At 34.2% G+C, this 19,576-nt stretch overlaps 3 protein-coding genes across 4 annotated transcripts in view; 1 reads left to right on the forward strand and 2 right to left on the reverse strand.

Moving 5' to 3' along the window:
- Nucleotides 1-1,418: 1,418 nt before the first annotated feature.
- LOC125077140 (mitoguardin) overlaps nt 1,419-19,576 on the reverse strand; it is a 48,886-nt gene continuing 30,728 nt past the window's right edge. The window contains exons 4-10 of the mRNA XM_047688956.1: nt 6,449-6,615; nt 5,840-6,022; nt 5,351-5,460; nt 4,737-4,905; nt 4,086-4,190; nt 3,777-3,905; nt 1,419-3,566 (exon numbers count right to left, since the gene is read on the reverse strand). Coding sequence (XP_047544912.1) covers nt 3,252-3,566; nt 3,777-3,905; nt 4,086-4,190; nt 4,737-4,905; nt 5,351-5,460; nt 5,840-6,022; nt 6,449-6,615 — 1,178 coding nt within the window. The 3' untranslated portion in view covers nt 1,419-3,251. The remainder of the gene's footprint in view (nt 3,567-3,776; nt 3,906-4,085; nt 4,191-4,736; nt 4,906-5,350; nt 5,461-5,839; nt 6,023-6,448; nt 6,616-19,576) is intronic.
- Nucleotides 7,042-9,386, reverse strand: LOC125077144. The gene is made up of 4 exons (XM_047688969.1): nt 9,253-9,386; nt 8,902-9,099; nt 8,405-8,696; nt 7,042-7,802 (listed from the first exon to the last, which is right to left on the reverse strand). The coding sequence occupies exons 2-4, from the start codon at nt 9,097-9,099 to the stop codon at nt 7,507-7,509; spliced, it is 786 nt and encodes a 261-aa protein (XP_047544925.1). The 5' UTR covers nt 9,253-9,386; the 3' UTR covers nt 7,042-7,506.
- LOC125077143 (protein unzipped) overlaps nt 11,382-19,576 on the forward strand; it is a 40,874-nt gene continuing 32,679 nt past the window's right edge. Inside the window, exon 1 of one of the 2 annotated variants that reach the window (XM_047688968.1) lies at nt 11,382-11,661. The gene's annotated coding sequence lies outside the window, so the exon portion shown is untranslated. The remainder of the gene's footprint in view (nt 11,662-19,576) is intronic. The other variant, XM_047688967.1, reaches the window with a different exon arrangement.

Below are 19,576 nucleotides of genomic sequence, written 5' to 3' on the forward strand. Positions count from 1 at the left end.
TTTTACTTCCAAACGCATTTTTCGCAAAACCATAGTGAATTTCATAGATTACCAATAATCGTCAATTTACTATCAAATATTGTTTGTTTGGCTTTTTTCCTGTTATGGTTGGAATAGAGTACCTATAGCTTAATATTTGTGAAGGAATAGTTCGGAACGGCAACGTTTGACTTATTTTAACAGTAGGTTATTGATCTGCTAGTATTTATATAACAATATAATGTTATAGGATGTTGTAAATTAATAACATGAAAAAGAAATGCCCTGTGGCTGAGTTAATGTTATATATACAGGGTGTCCCAAAAGTCGACGTCAAGCCGAAATTTCCTGACAGGTAATGCCACACCAGTTATCAGAAAAATTAAAAAAAAATTTTAAGTCATGTATTTTTGAAGTTATGGAAATTTTTCTTTTATTCCAGAAAATGTACACCATGTGACCGTTTTTTCATTCCTGTTGTTACAAATATTTACTTTTTGCCAATTTTTTTTCTCTTACGTCATCCCGAATAGTGCTTTATGTAACCTATGATCCTAAACCCTGTGCCGATCACTCCAACTTGTAGGAAAATGTCATTTTATACCGTACCAAGTTTTCAAAATTAATTTTTCGCTCTACTTCAACTGATCGTCCTGAAAAAAAAATGTACTACTGCAGTTTGGCAAGCAGCTTTAAAAGTTAGCGCATTTAATAAGGATTCTAACGTGGTATAACACTTACTCCTTTATTTCTTAGATCGGCCATGAAAATTTTTTTTGTTAAACAAAGTCTGTTTTCAACAATCTCTTTGAAATTACAAAAAACGATTCTAGTGCACTCAAAGCGTTCCTAATGACCACAGCGTGGTTTAAATAAGATGGAGAGAGACATTCCATAAAGTGTGAGCGAGACAGATAGTGACGCTTATGACATAAAAAAATTACATACATAAAAAATTGGCAAAAAGTAAATATATGTAACAACAGGAATGAAAAAACGGTCACATGGTGTACATTTTTTGGAATAAAAGAAAAATTTCCATACCTTCAAAAATACATGACTTAATTTTTTTTTTTAATTTTTCTGATAACTGGTGTGGCATTACCTGTCAGGAAATTTCGGCTTGACGTCGACTTTTGGGACACCCTGTAGAGTTCATATATTATTTTGTGTTTGGTCATAAAACGACATACATACATTATTAGGGGCATTATTATCATTTAATGCGCTGACGTCAAAGCCACACTGTATAAAAATATTTTTAATCGTTAAGAGTAAACTAACGTTCGTAATCTTCTCAATCGGTTTTGGGTACGCTTTACACTTAACCTTGAATTACTGTTATAATTCAGCATGTCTCATAACACTAAATGAAAAAATAAAACTCTGATATCATTGATAAATATATTTACAAAATAAATACATTTTAGGCTGTACAACATTCACATTTCTGCAGTCAAGTATTGAGCTAAATTTCAATATTATTCTTCCCTATGGGAGCTGGTAAGTACATACATGAAGAAATGCTATTTTAGTGTAATAAATTATTAAAACCATTTCAACCTAGGATTATTATACAACAATATAATTTATAGCTTACTTAAAACATTCGCAGTAACAAAAAAATATATAAAAATAAAATTATCCTCTCTGAAATTGCAGCAAATAGGATATTTTTTTCTTAACTTCGGTAAATAAAATTTAGGTTAATTGATTGCTATTTTGGGTTTTAAAATAAGGACTCTGCATTAGGATATCCTAGGAGGACTATCCCTGCCTGGAGAAGCAAAAATACACGAGAGAATGTTTAAATAGTACATTAACGGTCTATGTTTATTCACAGCCACTTACTCGCAGTTAAAGAGAGAATATTAAATATATATCGGACATTTCAAGTAAATATTTCCTTAAAAAGAAATAAAGACAAAAATTTGCTAATGATAATGAAATATAAATAAAAGTTTAAATTTCAGTGATTACTTTGATACTTATGGTATTTTTAGCTCTATATATTTTTGTAACACTTATAATTTGCTATTGTTTTTAAAGAGCGCTCGGTTGTAAAGCCTGAATTAGGAGCGAATATTTATAATATTTGCACTACACCTATCCTAATGCTTGCATTGATACAAACAACATCTAATAAGCTTAGAATTACTTAACCACGACATAGATCATCGTAAAATTGATACTCATCTTGATACATTTTTCTAATGTTAATAATAATTTTAATTTGTTCTTCAATATTACAATGTGGATAAATATTTTCACAATGGCACATTATTTTTTATAATGATGCATGCAGGCAGGTTATTTTTTCCATTACGATTTTAAACTAGAATTGAATATTGCAAATGCAATTGATTTTATAAATACTTCACTGGATATGAAAGTCACTTTATCTTACAAATAAATGCAATTACAATTATTCCCATTCAAATTACGTCATTCGATCAACTAACATCGATACGAGGGTTTATTATAAGCATTAATTAATTGCATCCGGAATGTCATTTTATTGCGATTAATATGAATACTATTGTCTTAGCTTTAATTAAATTATTCAAAGAATTCTAGCAGTGAAATATAATTGGATAGCTATATTGCATCTAATGTACTTTAGGCTGAGGGGAAATTACTTTTTTAAATATTGCCTTTAATTCTTATATATACAATATCTAAACGTATTTGACAGAACTAGAATACTCGTAGCCATAGTTACAAGAGAAGGAGGTGGCATTTTTTCTGTGCTGTCAAATTTCAGTTCATACTTCTGCTCCACCTGCACGGTAGCTGCTAACGTTATTAGTAAGATTGGCGTTCAACTGAACCATATGTGTGGCACCAAAAATGATTAATGATGCCTTTTGTTAGGTTAAGTAGACAAAATGCAGGTAGGAAGCGCGGCCGGTATTTTTGAGCTTTAAACATAATATAATATAGTTGTTAGGCATTCAGAAGCGCGAATCTGAAAATACTGAATTTTATTTCTTATTTATTATTTAGATAAATACTATCGATAAAAGAAGAAAAAAATATCTGATATTTTCACATTCGCGCTTCTGAATGCCGAACGACGATATATATATTTATAATCTTTAATGTTGTCCAACATGTGTAGTGAGTGAAACGCGCTAAACTATTTTGATGCGTCAAAAATCCATTATTATATCGTTAGCAAGCGATTGCCCCAAACGTAGACAATATCTACTGGGTTTTGTAAACGAAATAATACAGGGATTATAGGCGGTTGGGCAGTAGCGCCGGGTGGTTCAGTTCCGCTCGGCCAGCTTGTCCGTGATGCTGGCGGCCCTCGCGCGCGCGTTGAGCATGATGTCCACCGCCAGGTCCTCGACGTTCGTGTATCGACACTTCTGGAAGCTGAATAGATCTGAAATGAAGCCGACGATTTCCGCTTGGAAAGTCTCGCAAACGACTTTCAGTCGCTCGCGAGGTCCGAGGAATCCCCAGACGAGTACCGGCAGCAAATGCTCGGATATGGAGTAGAAGTGCGACATGAAGCCGTCCGGGTACTGAAGATACCGTCTCTTCGCTTTTATCACCGACCAAACGGCCGTCGTTAGCGCCTGCAAAACATTAATAATCGGGTAAATAAATAATAGAAACTAAAGTAAATAGTACGGAAGAGTTAATAAAAACCTGATATACGCTGTCAGGAATATTATATCAAATAAGTAAAAAGTAGTGAAATTGTCTATATCTAAATCTCAGTGTCTTCGATTAGTGCATAGACGATAGACGTGTGCGCATAGTAAGAGTAAGACAGTGACACGTACGCTCTCCTTGAACCCGTCGGAGAGCCAGCGGTTGCGCACGACGGCCAGCACGGAGGCGGGCGGCGCCGCCAGGTCCTCGAACGCGTCCAGCAGGATGTAGTCCAGCACCACGTCGTAGAACGACACCACCTGCCGGCCTCGAGACACTTGAGTACTATTTAGTTGTAAGACTTACAAGTTAGAGGAGGCTATGGAATTATTTTACCAGATTGGAATAAACACTAGTATGAGAAATATAATCATTTTATTTATTGACGACTAAAGAATTTATAAGGGTCGTCTCACAAATGTGTATGTAATATTCCGTACCTTGACACCTTTACTCCTGAGTTCGCTTTCAATTGTATGCCAATTTGCGATGTCGCTCGTCCACGACACCATTTCTTCGTATGCAACTAAAAATTCCTTCGGTTCCTGAAAACATATAGAAATAGTAGGTAAAATTACTTGTTATAATATTATCTTAAATGCATTTTCGAACATCCATATGCCCTGATATCAATAATATAATGAAATATTAGTTAGTATCTGTACATACCGATCATAATTATATTTTTATAGATCCTTACTTAGCAAAAAAACCAAAACTTAAGTTTGGTAGCGCAACAGATAAACTAGCGAATATGCACCATTATTTTTCACGAGCAATTATATTTAATGTATATTATGTTCAGCTGTGAATTCCATATCTTTAGCAATATTCAGTTCACAATCACGTCAAGCTAAATGAACGTGCAGCAAATTTTTTTGCATCAATGGTTATTTCTATGTCGTAACTCAAAGTATGTTATGTAATATATTACTATCAGCCCCGTTTTAACTCAGGAAACAGTGGGTGCCTCGCCAACACAGTCAAGTCTCGGACTCTCGGTCTCCTATAAACCTCCTCGGGGACGGTCATGCGTCGTAAGTACCGGGCAGTCCACCCGAGCCCAAAGCGTAAGCGAGCGGCGAACTCGCCTTGTCCGCGAAGAGCAGCAGGTCGGTGAGCACCTGCCGGCCGGCGTCCACGAACCACGCGCGCGCGCCGCCGTCGCGCAGCGCGACCTGGAAGCCGGCGCGCAGGCACCACAGCTTGCACAGGAACTCCGCGTCCGAGCCGCAGCCCACCACCTCCGTGCGGAGCGTCCTGTGGCACGTGCATTACTATTCACTGTGACTTATTGCACTGTGCTATACGCCCCATTAAACGACGTGCAACCGAAGATAAACGCTTTCGAGTTCGAGGCGTTTGTACTTGAATGTATGTAGCATATGATAAAAGATATACAGTTAGGACAGCTGTGTTAAAAATAAATTGTCGACTTTTTCTGTTAATATAGGTAAGCGAACGAACAAATGGGCCACCGACACCTCCAGACGTTGACGCTGTAAGAAATTTTAACCATTCCTTACAAAGCTAATATGCCACCAGCCATGGAAAGATGTATGTTCCATGTGCGTGTAGTTACACTGGCTCATACAATCTTCAAACCGAAAAACAAGAATACTAAGTATTTCTGTTTGGGGGTCGTTTTTGATTCTACACAATTCAAATTAAAGCACCTAAACAATAATTATACATCACACCTCACCTGTAAGGTATTCCACCTTCGAGCTGTTTGACAGCCGTTTGATATAATTCATAATTTTCTATTTCGGCTACGGATTCTGCTAAATCGTCAAATTCTCTTAAATCTCCCACCTAAAAAATTAGATTACGACGCGATTGAGAAACACGTTGCAAAAATACCACAAATCAAAGTAATGGGAATGATAATGAGCAAAATCTGGTTTAATATTTAAAATATTTGAGTGTGTAACCAAATTTCGTTTACTTTTACAAGCAATTGTATTTTAAAAAAGATTAGTTATATTTGAAAATAGTAATTTTCTAGATTTCTCAATTTCCCTTCAATTCAGCATCAAGTCTGAAAGACGAAGCCGTTGTGCAAGTGTGTATGTTGAACTATTCATATAACTTAGGTTCCAAATGAGCTGTAACTCTCATTAACATTAACGTTAATTAATATTACGTATTTTATATTTATATATTTGCATATTATGCGTAGCCAATAACTAACCTGATCTTCAGCTGAAGCAAACGATTCCGCACTAGAGTGGTGTTCCTTCCTCGTGTGCTCCGACGTAGTGTGCGAGGAGAGCAGGCGCGTGCGTCGCCCCACGGAACCGTCTCCCCCCGGGCCGCCACTTTCAGATCTAAAGAGTACTGATCGCTGATCTAAGAAGAGCAGCTCGCATCTCTCCTGCAATGAGCAGATAAGGTGTTTAAATAGAATACGTTCCAATGTTGGCGGCATTTAAAGTTATATAATTATTACTCCTGAGTTTTTGAGTCATATTTAATTGTCTATTCTCTATATACGTAATTATTATAAAAGAGGTCAATATAATCCCTACTTTTATAGTGTTATGGACTCTGATGTTCTGTGAAATAGAATAGATACTATATATAATATAGAATACAATATAAGTAGTAGAACTAAACGAAGACAATGAGATAAAAAACAGATTTTTTTACTACTTTTTATAAGTATAATTTCTTCCTAAAATTAATTATTAATTTTTCACTGTCAATGTCCATGGGCGGTACCGATCATTTACTATCAGGAGACCCCATAGCCGTGTGCCGTCCTATATAAAATAAAAATTAAATGAAGTATCTAAAATACCTGCAAGAGATAAGCGTTCTGCAGGAGGTCCTGTATCTCCCTGCAGAACTCGGCCTCCTCGGGCGACGTGAGCGCGAGCGTGCCCGACACGCCGCCGCGCGCGCCCGCGCTGAACGCGGCCAGCGCGTCCTCCCAGTAGTTGATGCTCGTTTCCAACGCCTCCATACCTGCCGTTACATCACGACCGTGTTAGCGTTTGCTCTGAAGCAAAGCAAAGCTCTTGCGCTTGCGTTTGAAGTAATTAAAAATTAATAAAAAAAGTTAAAGTATAATTGTACGTTTCTAAAATATTGTATAATTGCACTTGGAATAGGGAAATGTCATTTTAAAATTTCACTTCCAATATTATATATTATAGGAAATCATACAGAAAAACACTTTTTGGTTACAATTTATTTTTATTGTATAATTAAAGGTAGAATTCGACATAGATACATATGTCCGAGTTAATTATAATCTCAAATTCGTGGCATAATATATGCTAAATTATATAAAATTTTTTATGTAGGTACATAAATAATAGTATATTTATTTTACATTTAAAAGAAGTTAGCCAGGAATAATTGCATTATTCATATTTCAGGCATAATGCTCTCATACCAAACGAGAAAAACATACCATCAATGGAATTATGTAGTTTCCTTGCTAACATCTGATGTACACTATTCACAGTACAATTAAAGTTTTTAAACTTTAAGTTTGTAAACTTTTTTTCTTGTTTACAAACATCCATTGTTTCACAGGAAACATTATTTTTTACCTTTCGAATATAATTGTATTATATTGTCTACATTTAATACTATGATCCTAATTTATACACAATTCAATAGGCAAGGATGTACGTAACTGCAGTCTTGGGACCAATAAAACTTTTACAACAGTGAATTCAAAATCAATAAACTTAATAAAAAAATATAAACTCGACAAAAAATGCCATTAAAGTAAAAGTCCATTGAAATTGAATCACATCAGTTGACTACTCTACCAATAGTTTTCTTTTTAAAGTTACTACTATTCACAACATTTACATCTTAATTCTAAAATATTTAACATTTATATTAAAGAAAGATCACATCCTTCATAGAGGATGTTTCTGGTTGATCATGACTTGTTTGCTGCAAATGTTGTAAAGAATTTTTTTGATTTGCACCACAGTTCAATCCTTGTAGATTGCCCGCAATGGCTGTCAATGTTTCAACTATTCTCTCCTCTATTATGCATCTTCTATCTTCTTGCACTTGCATCATATTCGCTATCGACTCTAGAGCCTTGGCTATTCGTTCTTCAGCTGCTATTCTGCGGTCTTCTAAGTCCATTGCCCACTCTGGTGGAGGTGTCACAACGGTTGAATGTTCTGAGAAAAAAAAAATATTAAAAAAAACTTTATAGGAAACAATATTGTATCAGATTAGTGATAAAGAATAATTAAATATTGTAAAAGTTCAAAGCCTCTCCCTAGTTTCTGTGGTTTAGGCATCATTGGACTTGATCTATTGTCATTCTAGTCCAATATATGCCTTGGTAGATTTCATCTTTTTATAAAAATTAATAAAATCTCTGATTGCCATTATATTGTGGAATATGAAATAAATGAATTCATCTGCTAGTATTTTAGCTACTTTAGTTCAATATGACCTAACCTAGTATTTATTTCAATTTTAGTATTGGAATATTTAAATTGAAGTAGTAATAGAAGCATAAGAGCCGAGATGGCCCAGTGGTTAGAACGCGTGCATCTTAACCGATGATTTCGGGTTCAAACCCAGGCAGGCACCACTGAATTTTCATTTCAATTTCAACAAAATTCTGCCACCTGTGTATTCCACCAACCCGCATTGAAGAAGCGTGGTGGAATATGCTCCAAACCTTCTCCTCAAAGGGAGAGGAGGCCTTTAGCCCAGCAGTGGGAAATTTACAGGATGCTAATGCTAAAAAGTAATAGAAGTGTTATAATACCTGTAGTCAATCTTCTTTTGGGAGGAACTTTAACTTCATCAGTATCTTGATCTTGATCTTCAACAATTTTCAATTGATGTTCGGAGTCCGAGTCTTCAGAAAGAAAAATTTCTAACTTTTTTGAGGAAGGCACCGGAGGTTCTATTCTTTCACATCCATTCCCATTGATATTCAAAGCTCTCAATTCAATTTCATTAAGCATTATTTTCTGACCACTACCTGATGAATTTAATTGATTCTGTTGTATATTAGCTGCCTTTTTCCTACATTTGTGTCTCCATTCAAACCAGTACTACAAAATAAAATTAAATTTATATTATCACATTAAATCATTACTCATTTATTCATTTTTATTAAACGAAATTTACATAATATTAATAAAAAAAAATTGTTCACTAATCAATTGTTAATATATTTAGAAGTTTAACAAACTTCGACTCAAATATATTCTATAATTAATTATTAAGGCATTGAATATCGAATTGTTGTAATCGCACCTTCTTCCACCCTTCAGGAGACTTTTGGGCTCCATTTTCTACTGCATTTAATTTTTTTGCGACCATGGTCCATTTAACCTTAGCTGCATGAAGCCCCACCGGCGAAAATGGTGTGCCCCCTGATATATCTTTATTTTCTTCTAGATAATCAACTAATATTTCTAATTGTCGCTTAATTATCTTTCTGGGGGGTGCCATCTATAACAAGAACAATCCAAGCATTAAGATTTAAGATAATAAAAAATCAACATTTAATTAATTTACTCAATTAATGATAAATATTGTTTGTTTTTACTGACAAAATCTAAAGCCATTTCTATTTTAAATATGAAAAAATGTTTTATCACTTACCTTAAAAAAAGAATCACTAAATTCACCGACTGAAAACAAAACAAATCGCGCGCGCTATATTTTGACACAAGCAATTTCTTTCGCGAACGCTAAATTTGCTAAGAGATATGTAATGGCGATCGCTATTGTAATGACATTTTGTTTGGAATATTCGATTTCGATTATGACAAAAATAATTCTAGTTGATATTTTAATGTTGGTATCATAAAATAAAGTAGAGCGCCCTCTTATGAATAAATATTAGAACATAAACTTTGTATCTAAAAGTGTGTCGTGATAACTTTCACTGATAATGATAGATGTCGCTCTTTTAAGCTATTTAAATTGTTTCACAATCAAGAAAATATTTTATAAAATAAAAAGTCAGTATTGTAATAATAATTCATTCTACGATGTTACAACTTTTGTATAAGCGAATAATTATATTATAAAAATATTAAAACTGCCACCTAGCTTCGAGTAGCTCAGTTACCTACTATCTTAAGTAGATTGAAACTATTATATGGTTGAAACTATTAGTTAATATTGATTTCAATACACACATCACGATTCATAAGGCAATAAACATTATACTCTGCAATTATACCGTAAAGTTTAAGATATCTTGTGAGTGTCTTTTTTAAGTAGGTGAACGGGCAAATGGACAACCAAATGGTTTCCGACTCGTTTTTTTAAGCTCTAGCTCCTAGGGGTTAAATATATATATGAAGAGGATGAAAATTGTTAAAATGAAAGGAATGTATGAAAATTCATTTCTGATGCTATAATTTTGAAAACCAATTCCAATGGGATCTGATTGGGTACATGTCTATGCTATATTATTAATTAATAATTCCATAGAAAACCGTGTTATAAAAATCGTCATCGCAGTAGCTGTAGGTTTATTCTATTAGATCAAAACTGCGTGTATTTTTAAACGATACATGTAAAGACCTAAATGTATTTATTATCAACAATAAAATATGTTGTATCTCTTGTTTCTGGGAAATATAATGGCTTACTAACCGTTCAAACCAAAACAAGGCCATGCGAAATATGTCTCTGAAGGTAGAATAATGTGGGGCACCATACCCACAAAGCCAGACCTGCACAGAGCAGTGAACAGGGCGACCTATTGAGACACGACTCCTAACTTACTTCTCTAGGGGTAATTGCGAATGAATAATTAATTTACAAAAAAATAAAACAGCATGAAACAAATAAAACGTTTAAATCAAACCCTTGGATTAAACCATCCCTGCTTAATTTAATAGTATTATAACTCTCTGAATAATAATAATTAAATAAGTATGACATTCTAATTGTTACACACGTCTCATGCTAATTTAATGGCGGAAGGCGGGGCAGTCAACCGGGTGTCAGCTTACTGTTACCGTAATTAATTCATCTACCCCGAATTTCTAACCACCACCTTGTATTTCTCTTGGAAACGCTGCGTAACAAAATACACCTTACCGGAAATTTAACCAGGTATTACTTTCAAGCGCCGTGGGACATAGTATTAATCAATATAAAAAAATATATTGTATAATAAAGAAATCAAATTGATTGATCTCTTTCTTTATTTAATAAAATGACCTTTGCTTACTATATAACAAACATAGTTAATTTAATTCTCCGACTAGAGGTACCTTATCATTTTAATTGCCTATATACGCGTGCTGTCGATATCTTTTAAATGATTATATAATATGAATATATGATTATTAGGATTTATAATTAATAATGCTATAATTTGATGCTAACAAAATATAAGCTGAAATAATAGGTACAATTAGAATATTTAAAAACAAGTAATAATGCAGGTACTTAAAGTTATTTTAATATTATAGATTAAACGAATTCTTGAATTTAAGTGTATATTTTTGTTTACTGTGTGAATTTGGAAAAAAACAATTAAAATATTTTTAGTAATTTTTCTTTGACATTTGATTTATATGATAAATTTTCTTATAAATATACTTTAACTTATAACCTTTTAATATTTTTGGAAAACATACTTTCGCGCTCGAAAATTTGAAATTAACGGCGGTTATTTAGGAGTGTTCCGCACGGTGACCGTGGTGTGGTAGGGCGACCGCTGCGCGGGGTATCGTCGCGTCGCTTCGTCGCTCGTCGCGAGCTGAGCGATCTACGATCCGCGATACCGCGCCGCACCGACCGGCCTCACGCCAGTCTACTAAAGGCTCTGCACTGCAGCGGTGCCCTATCGACATACTTTGCGAGTTAAATCATTCGATTTCACTTGCTCAGAAACATCGTACGTTTGTGGATTACTTCGTATCATCACTATCCAGTGCTTCAACGATCTCAGTGATAGTGCGTTTATAGTAGTAACCGAATTTAGTGATTCTTCGAAGCTTCTTTGCTCATCCCGCGCTTATTGACGCCGGTCTTTTCCAACAACAGGTAAGAACGAAACAAGAATGTTAGATAAATTAACCAAAAAAGCCATTGGTCTCAATATTTTTTTCTAATATTTATCATCGACGCATAATACATAAATTTTGCATAAAAATTATAAAGCATTATTTTATAAAAATATTTTTTAATCAATCCTATAAGGTTTAGTAATTTTTAATATTAGATGTTACAAGTTGTGAAAATTAAACCATTTTGACATAAAATATTATTCATTGTTTTGTTTACGATCATTGCGACGACGGCAAAGGCACTTCAATGATGTAATTGTAAGAAATATTATGTCTGTCAGTTATTAGACTAGAGTAATATAATAATATTAAGAATACAAGGACCTCCTAACACGTTTCTTATAAACCGGTTCGTGCACGTTGTTTGGCCGACAAGACTTATGCAATGGACAAACCCTCAACCAACGACCTACCTATGAGCTCATCCGGACACGGAAGATAACATTTTATCTGGATAGCCGTTACTTTCTATTATATTAATATTTATATTTTACAAGTTCAAAATTAACTCGATGATCTTTAACAGTTAAATAAAAATCATAAAATCCAATGGAGTAATACCGCGAAATCACTGAATGTGCAATCGCAACATCTGCTAACAAAAAAAACCTTTGGATATCGCATTGTCAGCGGCAGCTGCGCTTAATCCACGTGCCCATCGAATTATTTCAAATAATCACGTACAATCGCCACAAATACTTGGCTCATAAAGTACTAACCAGTAAAGATATCAAATAAATGAATTCGACTTCTTACGAATATGATGTAGCTTAACAAATATTTTAGTGATTCACATCTTACTTTTAACGACCAATTTCCGGTTGCGTTGGGCATACATAATGAATTAACCGTCTCTTAAATTACTTTAGTTTAATTTACACCTTTACGGTATCAGCTATTGTACTATTGCACGCGATCAGCAGATCATGCTATATTTCGTGGGGACAAAAAATCTTTTAAGTTTATACGAGGGCTTATAGAAACTCAAGCTTGTCGGCCAAAGTCGTCGCGCCACCGACCACTTGGCGTCGACGTATTGATCTGCCAGACCATAGTCTTTATGTCATATGAATTAGGACCTTTACTCAGAGCCAAATTAAGAAATTTGCTTTGGCATATTTATATATATATATTCCTCAAACATACTCAATGTTTTCAGGCGATTTCTAGGTCACGCTGCAATAATATAATCGTATGTATCTAGAAAGCCGTCTGCAACAAGTTGCTATTTAAGTAGTTATGTTTAGATTTTTTTTCCTACTAGTCGTTGAAAGCTTTAAAAAATAGCAATTTAGCATTTTTGAACATCGCAAATTACCAAATAATCAGCATCGCCGGCCGATGGCTAGCGACCAATTTCCGTTCCTTTGATTAGCTTATTCCGCCATTGATTAATTGCTTTGCATTTGAAGCTAATAATTAGATAACAACCTTAGTTCATTCACCTACAAATGCTCGTTTCTAGGCAGTAAAAGCTTTAATAAATAATCCAATATTGACTGAAATAATATTGCTCCTTTACTGTCGAGATTACTTTAATTGAAATTCAGACTACTGAGATCGTGGCAGTTACGACGAAAGTATTTCCGCGAGGCAATAAGCGGCCTTGTCGGCTGGAAAATTGTGCCAATTTTCAGGGAGCGCCCTCTCCAAGGTGTAATTAAATTTGATAAAAATCATACAGAATAAATTTAACAGCTTGCTAACAGAACTATATCATGTTCAACATGATTTAGTTTAAACTTTAAACCGTATAATATGGTATCTATAATATTATTTTTCCTCTTAAAATAAAATGTTCTTCGTTACATCACACATGAATTCTTGTATAATAATTAATCTTAATGTATCATCAGTCACTTAGTAAATTGTTGTGGGCTGTATAGTTTGATGTTATTTAGAAAATACGTTGTTAGTCGTGTAATTTATATAAAACTGGGCCACGTCCCTGTAGACCGCATAAAGGAGTTGAGGAAAGCTTTCGTAATGTCCACTAGGTGACATATAATCGAGGTTTCAGATTTCTTTATGACAAAGGGGTTGAGTTGTGCAGTGAGAAGGCGTAATAACCGTGAATAATGGACACTAGGACAATGGTATGTTGATGTAACAATCAGCAAGGTCACGGTGCTAACGAAGGCTTAGGGTCTAACCCCGTTTTGGTGATTTGATAAGGGTCTGGCTGAACGAAGAACGATTCTCGTATTCGTATGCAGGCCGCGGCGGTGCGGCTAACGCGATCGATACGCGCCCGCGCGACGATGCCGCCTCGCGAGCATCTACCACAGTTTCGACAAATACGTTAGATAGAAATACGTTAGTTTATTCATTTTAAACATTTTAATTTTCACTTTTTAATTTTCATCACGCCATTTTACATTTAATTTTTAATCTTAAACTAAAGTATTTATACCATTTAATAGAATTATGAACTTTAATAAATAGACAATCATTGATGAACAATATCATTAGAACAAATCAGGAGAATAATTTATAGAAGCTAATAATCTGTTTTTTTTTTTAAATCATCACTGCTGTCGACCTAGGAAGAAAAAGTAGTTTACACAAGCAAACTGACTATTGAGCAAGAAACGCCTCGGCCGGTGACCGCGTGGCCCTGATCTTGACAAAAATAATACGAATGCTAACATTAAATAAATATTTAATAAGAGAGATAAAGTACTTATATATTATGAAATAGGATGGAGAATGGATGCAGAATAAATGAATTCCAAGAAAACTTCACTAAGAAAGAGGAGTTGTGTAACGTTACATGGAATAAGCAGATTTTACACACATCTACGATTTTAAAATTTATAACCTTAATTCTGAATATAGTGTCGTTGTAATGAAAAATATTTTAGTATCAATGGAAAATTGTGGAATATGTGGGCTGTGTTTATTTTATTGATAATGGATACACCCTCGCTCGTCGGAGATTTCACTAACTGTTTACTAATAGCTTAATGCACTTCCACTGGCTGTCAGTCGGACCACTAAGTAAGGGGAGTTGCTGTACGAGGGAGCTGTTACAAACGAGCATTTTGCAAACCTTGTTTTATCAAAGATATTTCTAACACGTTTCGACATTTGGTTTTGCATACTAAAATATGATTACGTAAATTATCTAAAGTTATTTTATTCACATACAAGGTATTAAGGTACATATTATTCAAGGCGTAAGTCGTGACTAGTAAGTACATTCCTTAGAAACAATTATTTTCCTTATCTATAATTTTATTGTTTATTTTAAGTTTCCTCTTGCGATGTAAAAAATATGCTTCTAATCCGGTAAAAGTTTGTCCGAAAAATTAAATATTTAAAACATTTAATTCTATCGATACATAAGCCCTTGTCCAGATACTTTACAAATTAAAGTATGTCATGATGCTTGTTCATCGTGTACGATCGCCATGGAAAATAATATACATAATATTATATTTACAACGCCAATTAAAACGTTTGTAATAACAACGCGTAATTCCATGGTCCTTTATTGGGCCAATTAGTAAAATTTATAAAGATGAATCGGAATGTGAGTTGCATTTTTATTTTCACTGCGAATAAGAATTGATGCTGTAGATTTATAAGAGGTCGTTTTATCAAATACAAGTTTAAAAGGTAACAGAGATACTAAAAAATTGTGTTTACAGTTTTGAGTCGGATATTATTTCTCTTATGTCATAGTAATCACTATTAAAGGAAATAAAATCTTGTATGCTTATAAAACCCATCAGACGATAAATAGAAAAAACACAATACATTTTCGTGCATAGGTACCTGGATGCCGGCCTTTATGTTTTTTGTTACTCGGCCATTGATCCCCATATAAGACGACCCTTGGTTCGACAATGATTTGAAAGGGGGTTCAGCAAGCAGCTGTTCTTTTCTTTGAGATACCAAATTCTTATTATTGTAGCGGGTGGAAGTCACCGAGTCACAAATACATGGATGGCATTACAAAAAAATATCTGTGTTTCCCGATTTTTTAAGCAACATTTGGCATTTCGTAAACTAAATTAGCAATTTCATGAAGCCACATTCCGCATGAAACAAGGCAGATAAGTAGAAAATTTAATTAAGAACAACCACAGCTAAAAAATATATATTTAGCTTTTACTTAAGTAATGAAATATCTCTTAAGTTTTTTTTTTATTACTGATAGGCGTCTCTTGCATAATTTGAGCTATTTTCTTTATAACAATATAATTTGTCTTTTTAATTTTCCTTTACTGACATTCATCTACATAGTTATAATGCTAGTTCCATGTGCGTATTTAAGTGGAGGTAGCATACAGTGCCGTGTCGGTTTGGTATAAACAACGTTCATACCAAAAGGTTGTGTTGTTGCTAGTTTTAGAGATTTCCGTGAAATAAAGGCGTAGCGAGAGTTGGTTTGAGTTCATGGTCGACGTAACAATCGAATCGATTCTGCGAGCTTTAGTTTTTGTAATTCGAAACCAACATTTACTACCCATATTGAATAACCAATCACAAAAATTAACACAACATATTGGCAATGTATGAACAGTTAACTATCCAGAACATTTTGATTTATATACACAAATATATATTTAAAATGTTACCATTCAACTCGATTATTACGAACTCGAAGATTACTGAAGAATTTTGTAAGTAAAAACTTTCTTTTTATGCAATCCCGGAAAATGTCGCAAGCAAATACGTTAGTGTGTTATGGGATGTCATTATTAAGCTGTCTCAGTAAAACATACGATGAACCTTGATAAAATTAATTACACGCATCAACAAGCGTCCATGTCGACCATTGCGAGGAAATTGAATTAACAGCAGACATTTCAATGGTGTTTCATTCTTATTGGTATCTTTCCTATAAATATTTAGTAGTTATTAGTCATTTAAATAGATTATGAAAAAATAATTTGTAAATACTCATTATGTACTTTTTTATGATAAGCATAACCAAGCAAAACTTACACTGGCACATAATACATTTTAGAATCTAACATACGAATTATTTTTTTCATCATAATTACGTTCGAGCTACTGAAATGCCACAGGTGGTTATGTCAGGTGTTCGATGAGACATTCGAGATTATAAAAAAGGTACGGTGACACCGAAGCACTAACAACCACGTCCCCCTACGCTTATTGGCGGCGCGTGCGCATCCACGTGTTCAAGTCCGTTCAACCGTTTAACTAAGCTAATACTTGTGATAATCATTATCATGTTAAATTGCTGTAGCCGACGATATCAGTTATGTTAATGGTCTGTAAATTTCTAATAAACCTTATTTATACTGAATAGACTTCCTTACGAATTACTCAAGTTGCTATTGACCTTGATTTAGTCAACATCACGACTATAATAGATACCTAAATCAACATTTAACATTGCTACAAAAGAACCCGCACCATATCCACACTTACTGGCTATAATTTAATATCCGCTCGAAAAATAATCCCATTTCCTCAGTGATGCTATAATATAGTTATGTGGTGTTGCTTAGATGTTAGTTGAAACAAGACCTGGGCAATTAAGTGAAAGCCGCCCACCTTCTGCGATATTTGGTTACGACTATGCAACGCATGCAAGCGAAGATTATAGTTCCTTATACGTGGAGAATGGCCTAGTCTTGTGAAGGTATTGAGTGCACCTAGAAGTATAGTTTTCTTAGACTTCCGTTCCAAATGTTGACAGGTGATCGTTTGGGTGTTTCTCTGTGGATATTGGAAACGTCACTGTGGTAAGTGGTTCAAAATGATTCAAACAAAAGACTATATAATATTAGTATTAGTACAAGAATTAATGTTAGTACATACCTACATATTACAGTTTTAGATGTTTGGTGATATTCATAATAATTACTCAGCATCTAGACATTGCTGTAATTGAAAGGTTATATCAATATTGTGGGTTAATATAAGCCAGTATTGGCAACAAAATTATGACATGAAGTTTCCATTACTTGCCAATGAGATTTATTCAGCCTTTTTGCTCAAGGTCGCCCCGTATCCCAAAGGTTGACACCAAGGACTCGCTCGGACGGTAGCGAGTAACCTTCGCTTTTCTCTCCTTGTCTTTTGTTCCCCCGTTCCTATCTTTCTATTTTTATCTCGCTCAGATCGTATTGAGCTTTCTATTTTGTTCAACTCTTTGTTATTTATAACATCAGTCTTGGCTTTATATAAGGCGTATCAGATACTTAATATAAAAACTAAAACCATAAGTATTTTATATTAATAATTATCACAGTGACTTAAAAAAAACAAGTCTGTACGGCAAAAAAATCGGATGGTTGTAATTATAATGATACAATTACAACGGAATATATCCACGAGGTGACGATAAAAAATCCGGAAGCCATTGCAATTCATGGTGATCCACTTCCTGTGGGTAGGTTCCCTTTTCGCTGCGGACCGTTTGTTAACGGTTATCCCTCATAATATAGTTTTAATTACATCTACTAAAATGATATTCTTAAATTATGTGCCGAAACAGTAGTTTAACTAGAAATATCAATTTCCGCGACAACAGAGTTGCCATAAAAAAAATACAGACGAATTGATAACATCCTCCTTTTTGAAGTCGGTTCACAAGTAATCACCGATGATTCGTTAAGTCGTTTCAACGTAAATTACCAAAAATGTTAACATGAAAATTCGCTTATCATTCTATGTCGAATTTAACGAAGTAGTGTTTCCGCCAGCGCAAAAAGATTAAGTAACTTTATTAGTCGAACAATGGCGAAACTCTAAACTCTAAATAAACAAATCGAGAACCTTCCATTCGGTGTACACAAAGGAATATTACTAGTCGAGTATTGAAGCGGACAATGCGCCGGTAACGGGACAAGTCACTAATTGTGAACCGAGCACCAAGCTCTTCCGTTACTGCGCTGTCGAGCCATAAGCCATAACACTCTCGGGAACTGACATGCCACTATTAAAACGTCTCGACTAGAGTGAACCGCTGATATAATACCATCTGATACTACGCTCTATCAGGCTAACCTTTATTTCTTGGAATCTCACAAACGATAACATTATTCACAGGAGACTCTGAGAATTTTATTTAATATAGCGCGCATACAACAGCGGCACTTATAATATCTGTATTTTTAAAATACATCTGAATCTCAAGTAGGGCTTATTTCATATTTTAGTTATAACTTTATTCAATGGTCCATTTTAAAGACAAACGTTTAAACGTAATAGTCTTTTAGACATTGCGGTAGAGAGAACGCTTTGTAAACCGCGCTAGTCGGCTCGTTGGAGCTGACAAAAGCTTAGTTTGTGGTTGAAAGCACGATTCTCTTCTGGAATCCAGCTCCGTACATTCGGATAACGGTGCTCTATTTTCAATGTACGCGATCTCAAAGTTAATCGATTTCATTCAAAGATATGTTTTTTATTTATAGCATTTTTAACTGACCTTAAATGTTTGTAACTGTTTATGGTATTTCTAAAATGATTACTTTATTAATGGTATGAAAATTATGTCACCTTGTAGTGATATTTTGATTTAGTAATACAAGTCTCCAATTATTCGGTAATGAATGAATGAATGACAATACATTAAAAACAATGGGATCATAATTTGATCAAATTCGAATCGTTCTAGACGCGTATAGTTTGAATTAACGTGTCAGGACTATGAATGGTAGGATGAAACTTATTGTTTATTCTGGACAGGGCTCGAGAACATAGCACGTACTGTTTTATATCTGTCAACGATTATGAATATTGTCTTACAAAAGTATGTTATATTACACACATCATTTTTGTCCAAATTAGGTAAGTTTTTTAAATCTTAATGACCAATAAATAAAATTATAATTATTAAATGAAAATATTATTTAATTATAATTACTATAATAAGATAAAAGTTGTTTAAATATAATTTTATATAA

The sequence above is a fragment of the Vanessa atalanta genome, chromosome 3 (genome assembly GCF_905147765.1).
Source record: "Vanessa atalanta chromosome 3, ilVanAtal1.2, whole genome shotgun sequence".
NCBI classification, from domain to species: Eukaryota; Metazoa; Arthropoda; class Insecta; order Lepidoptera; family Nymphalidae; genus Vanessa; species Vanessa atalanta.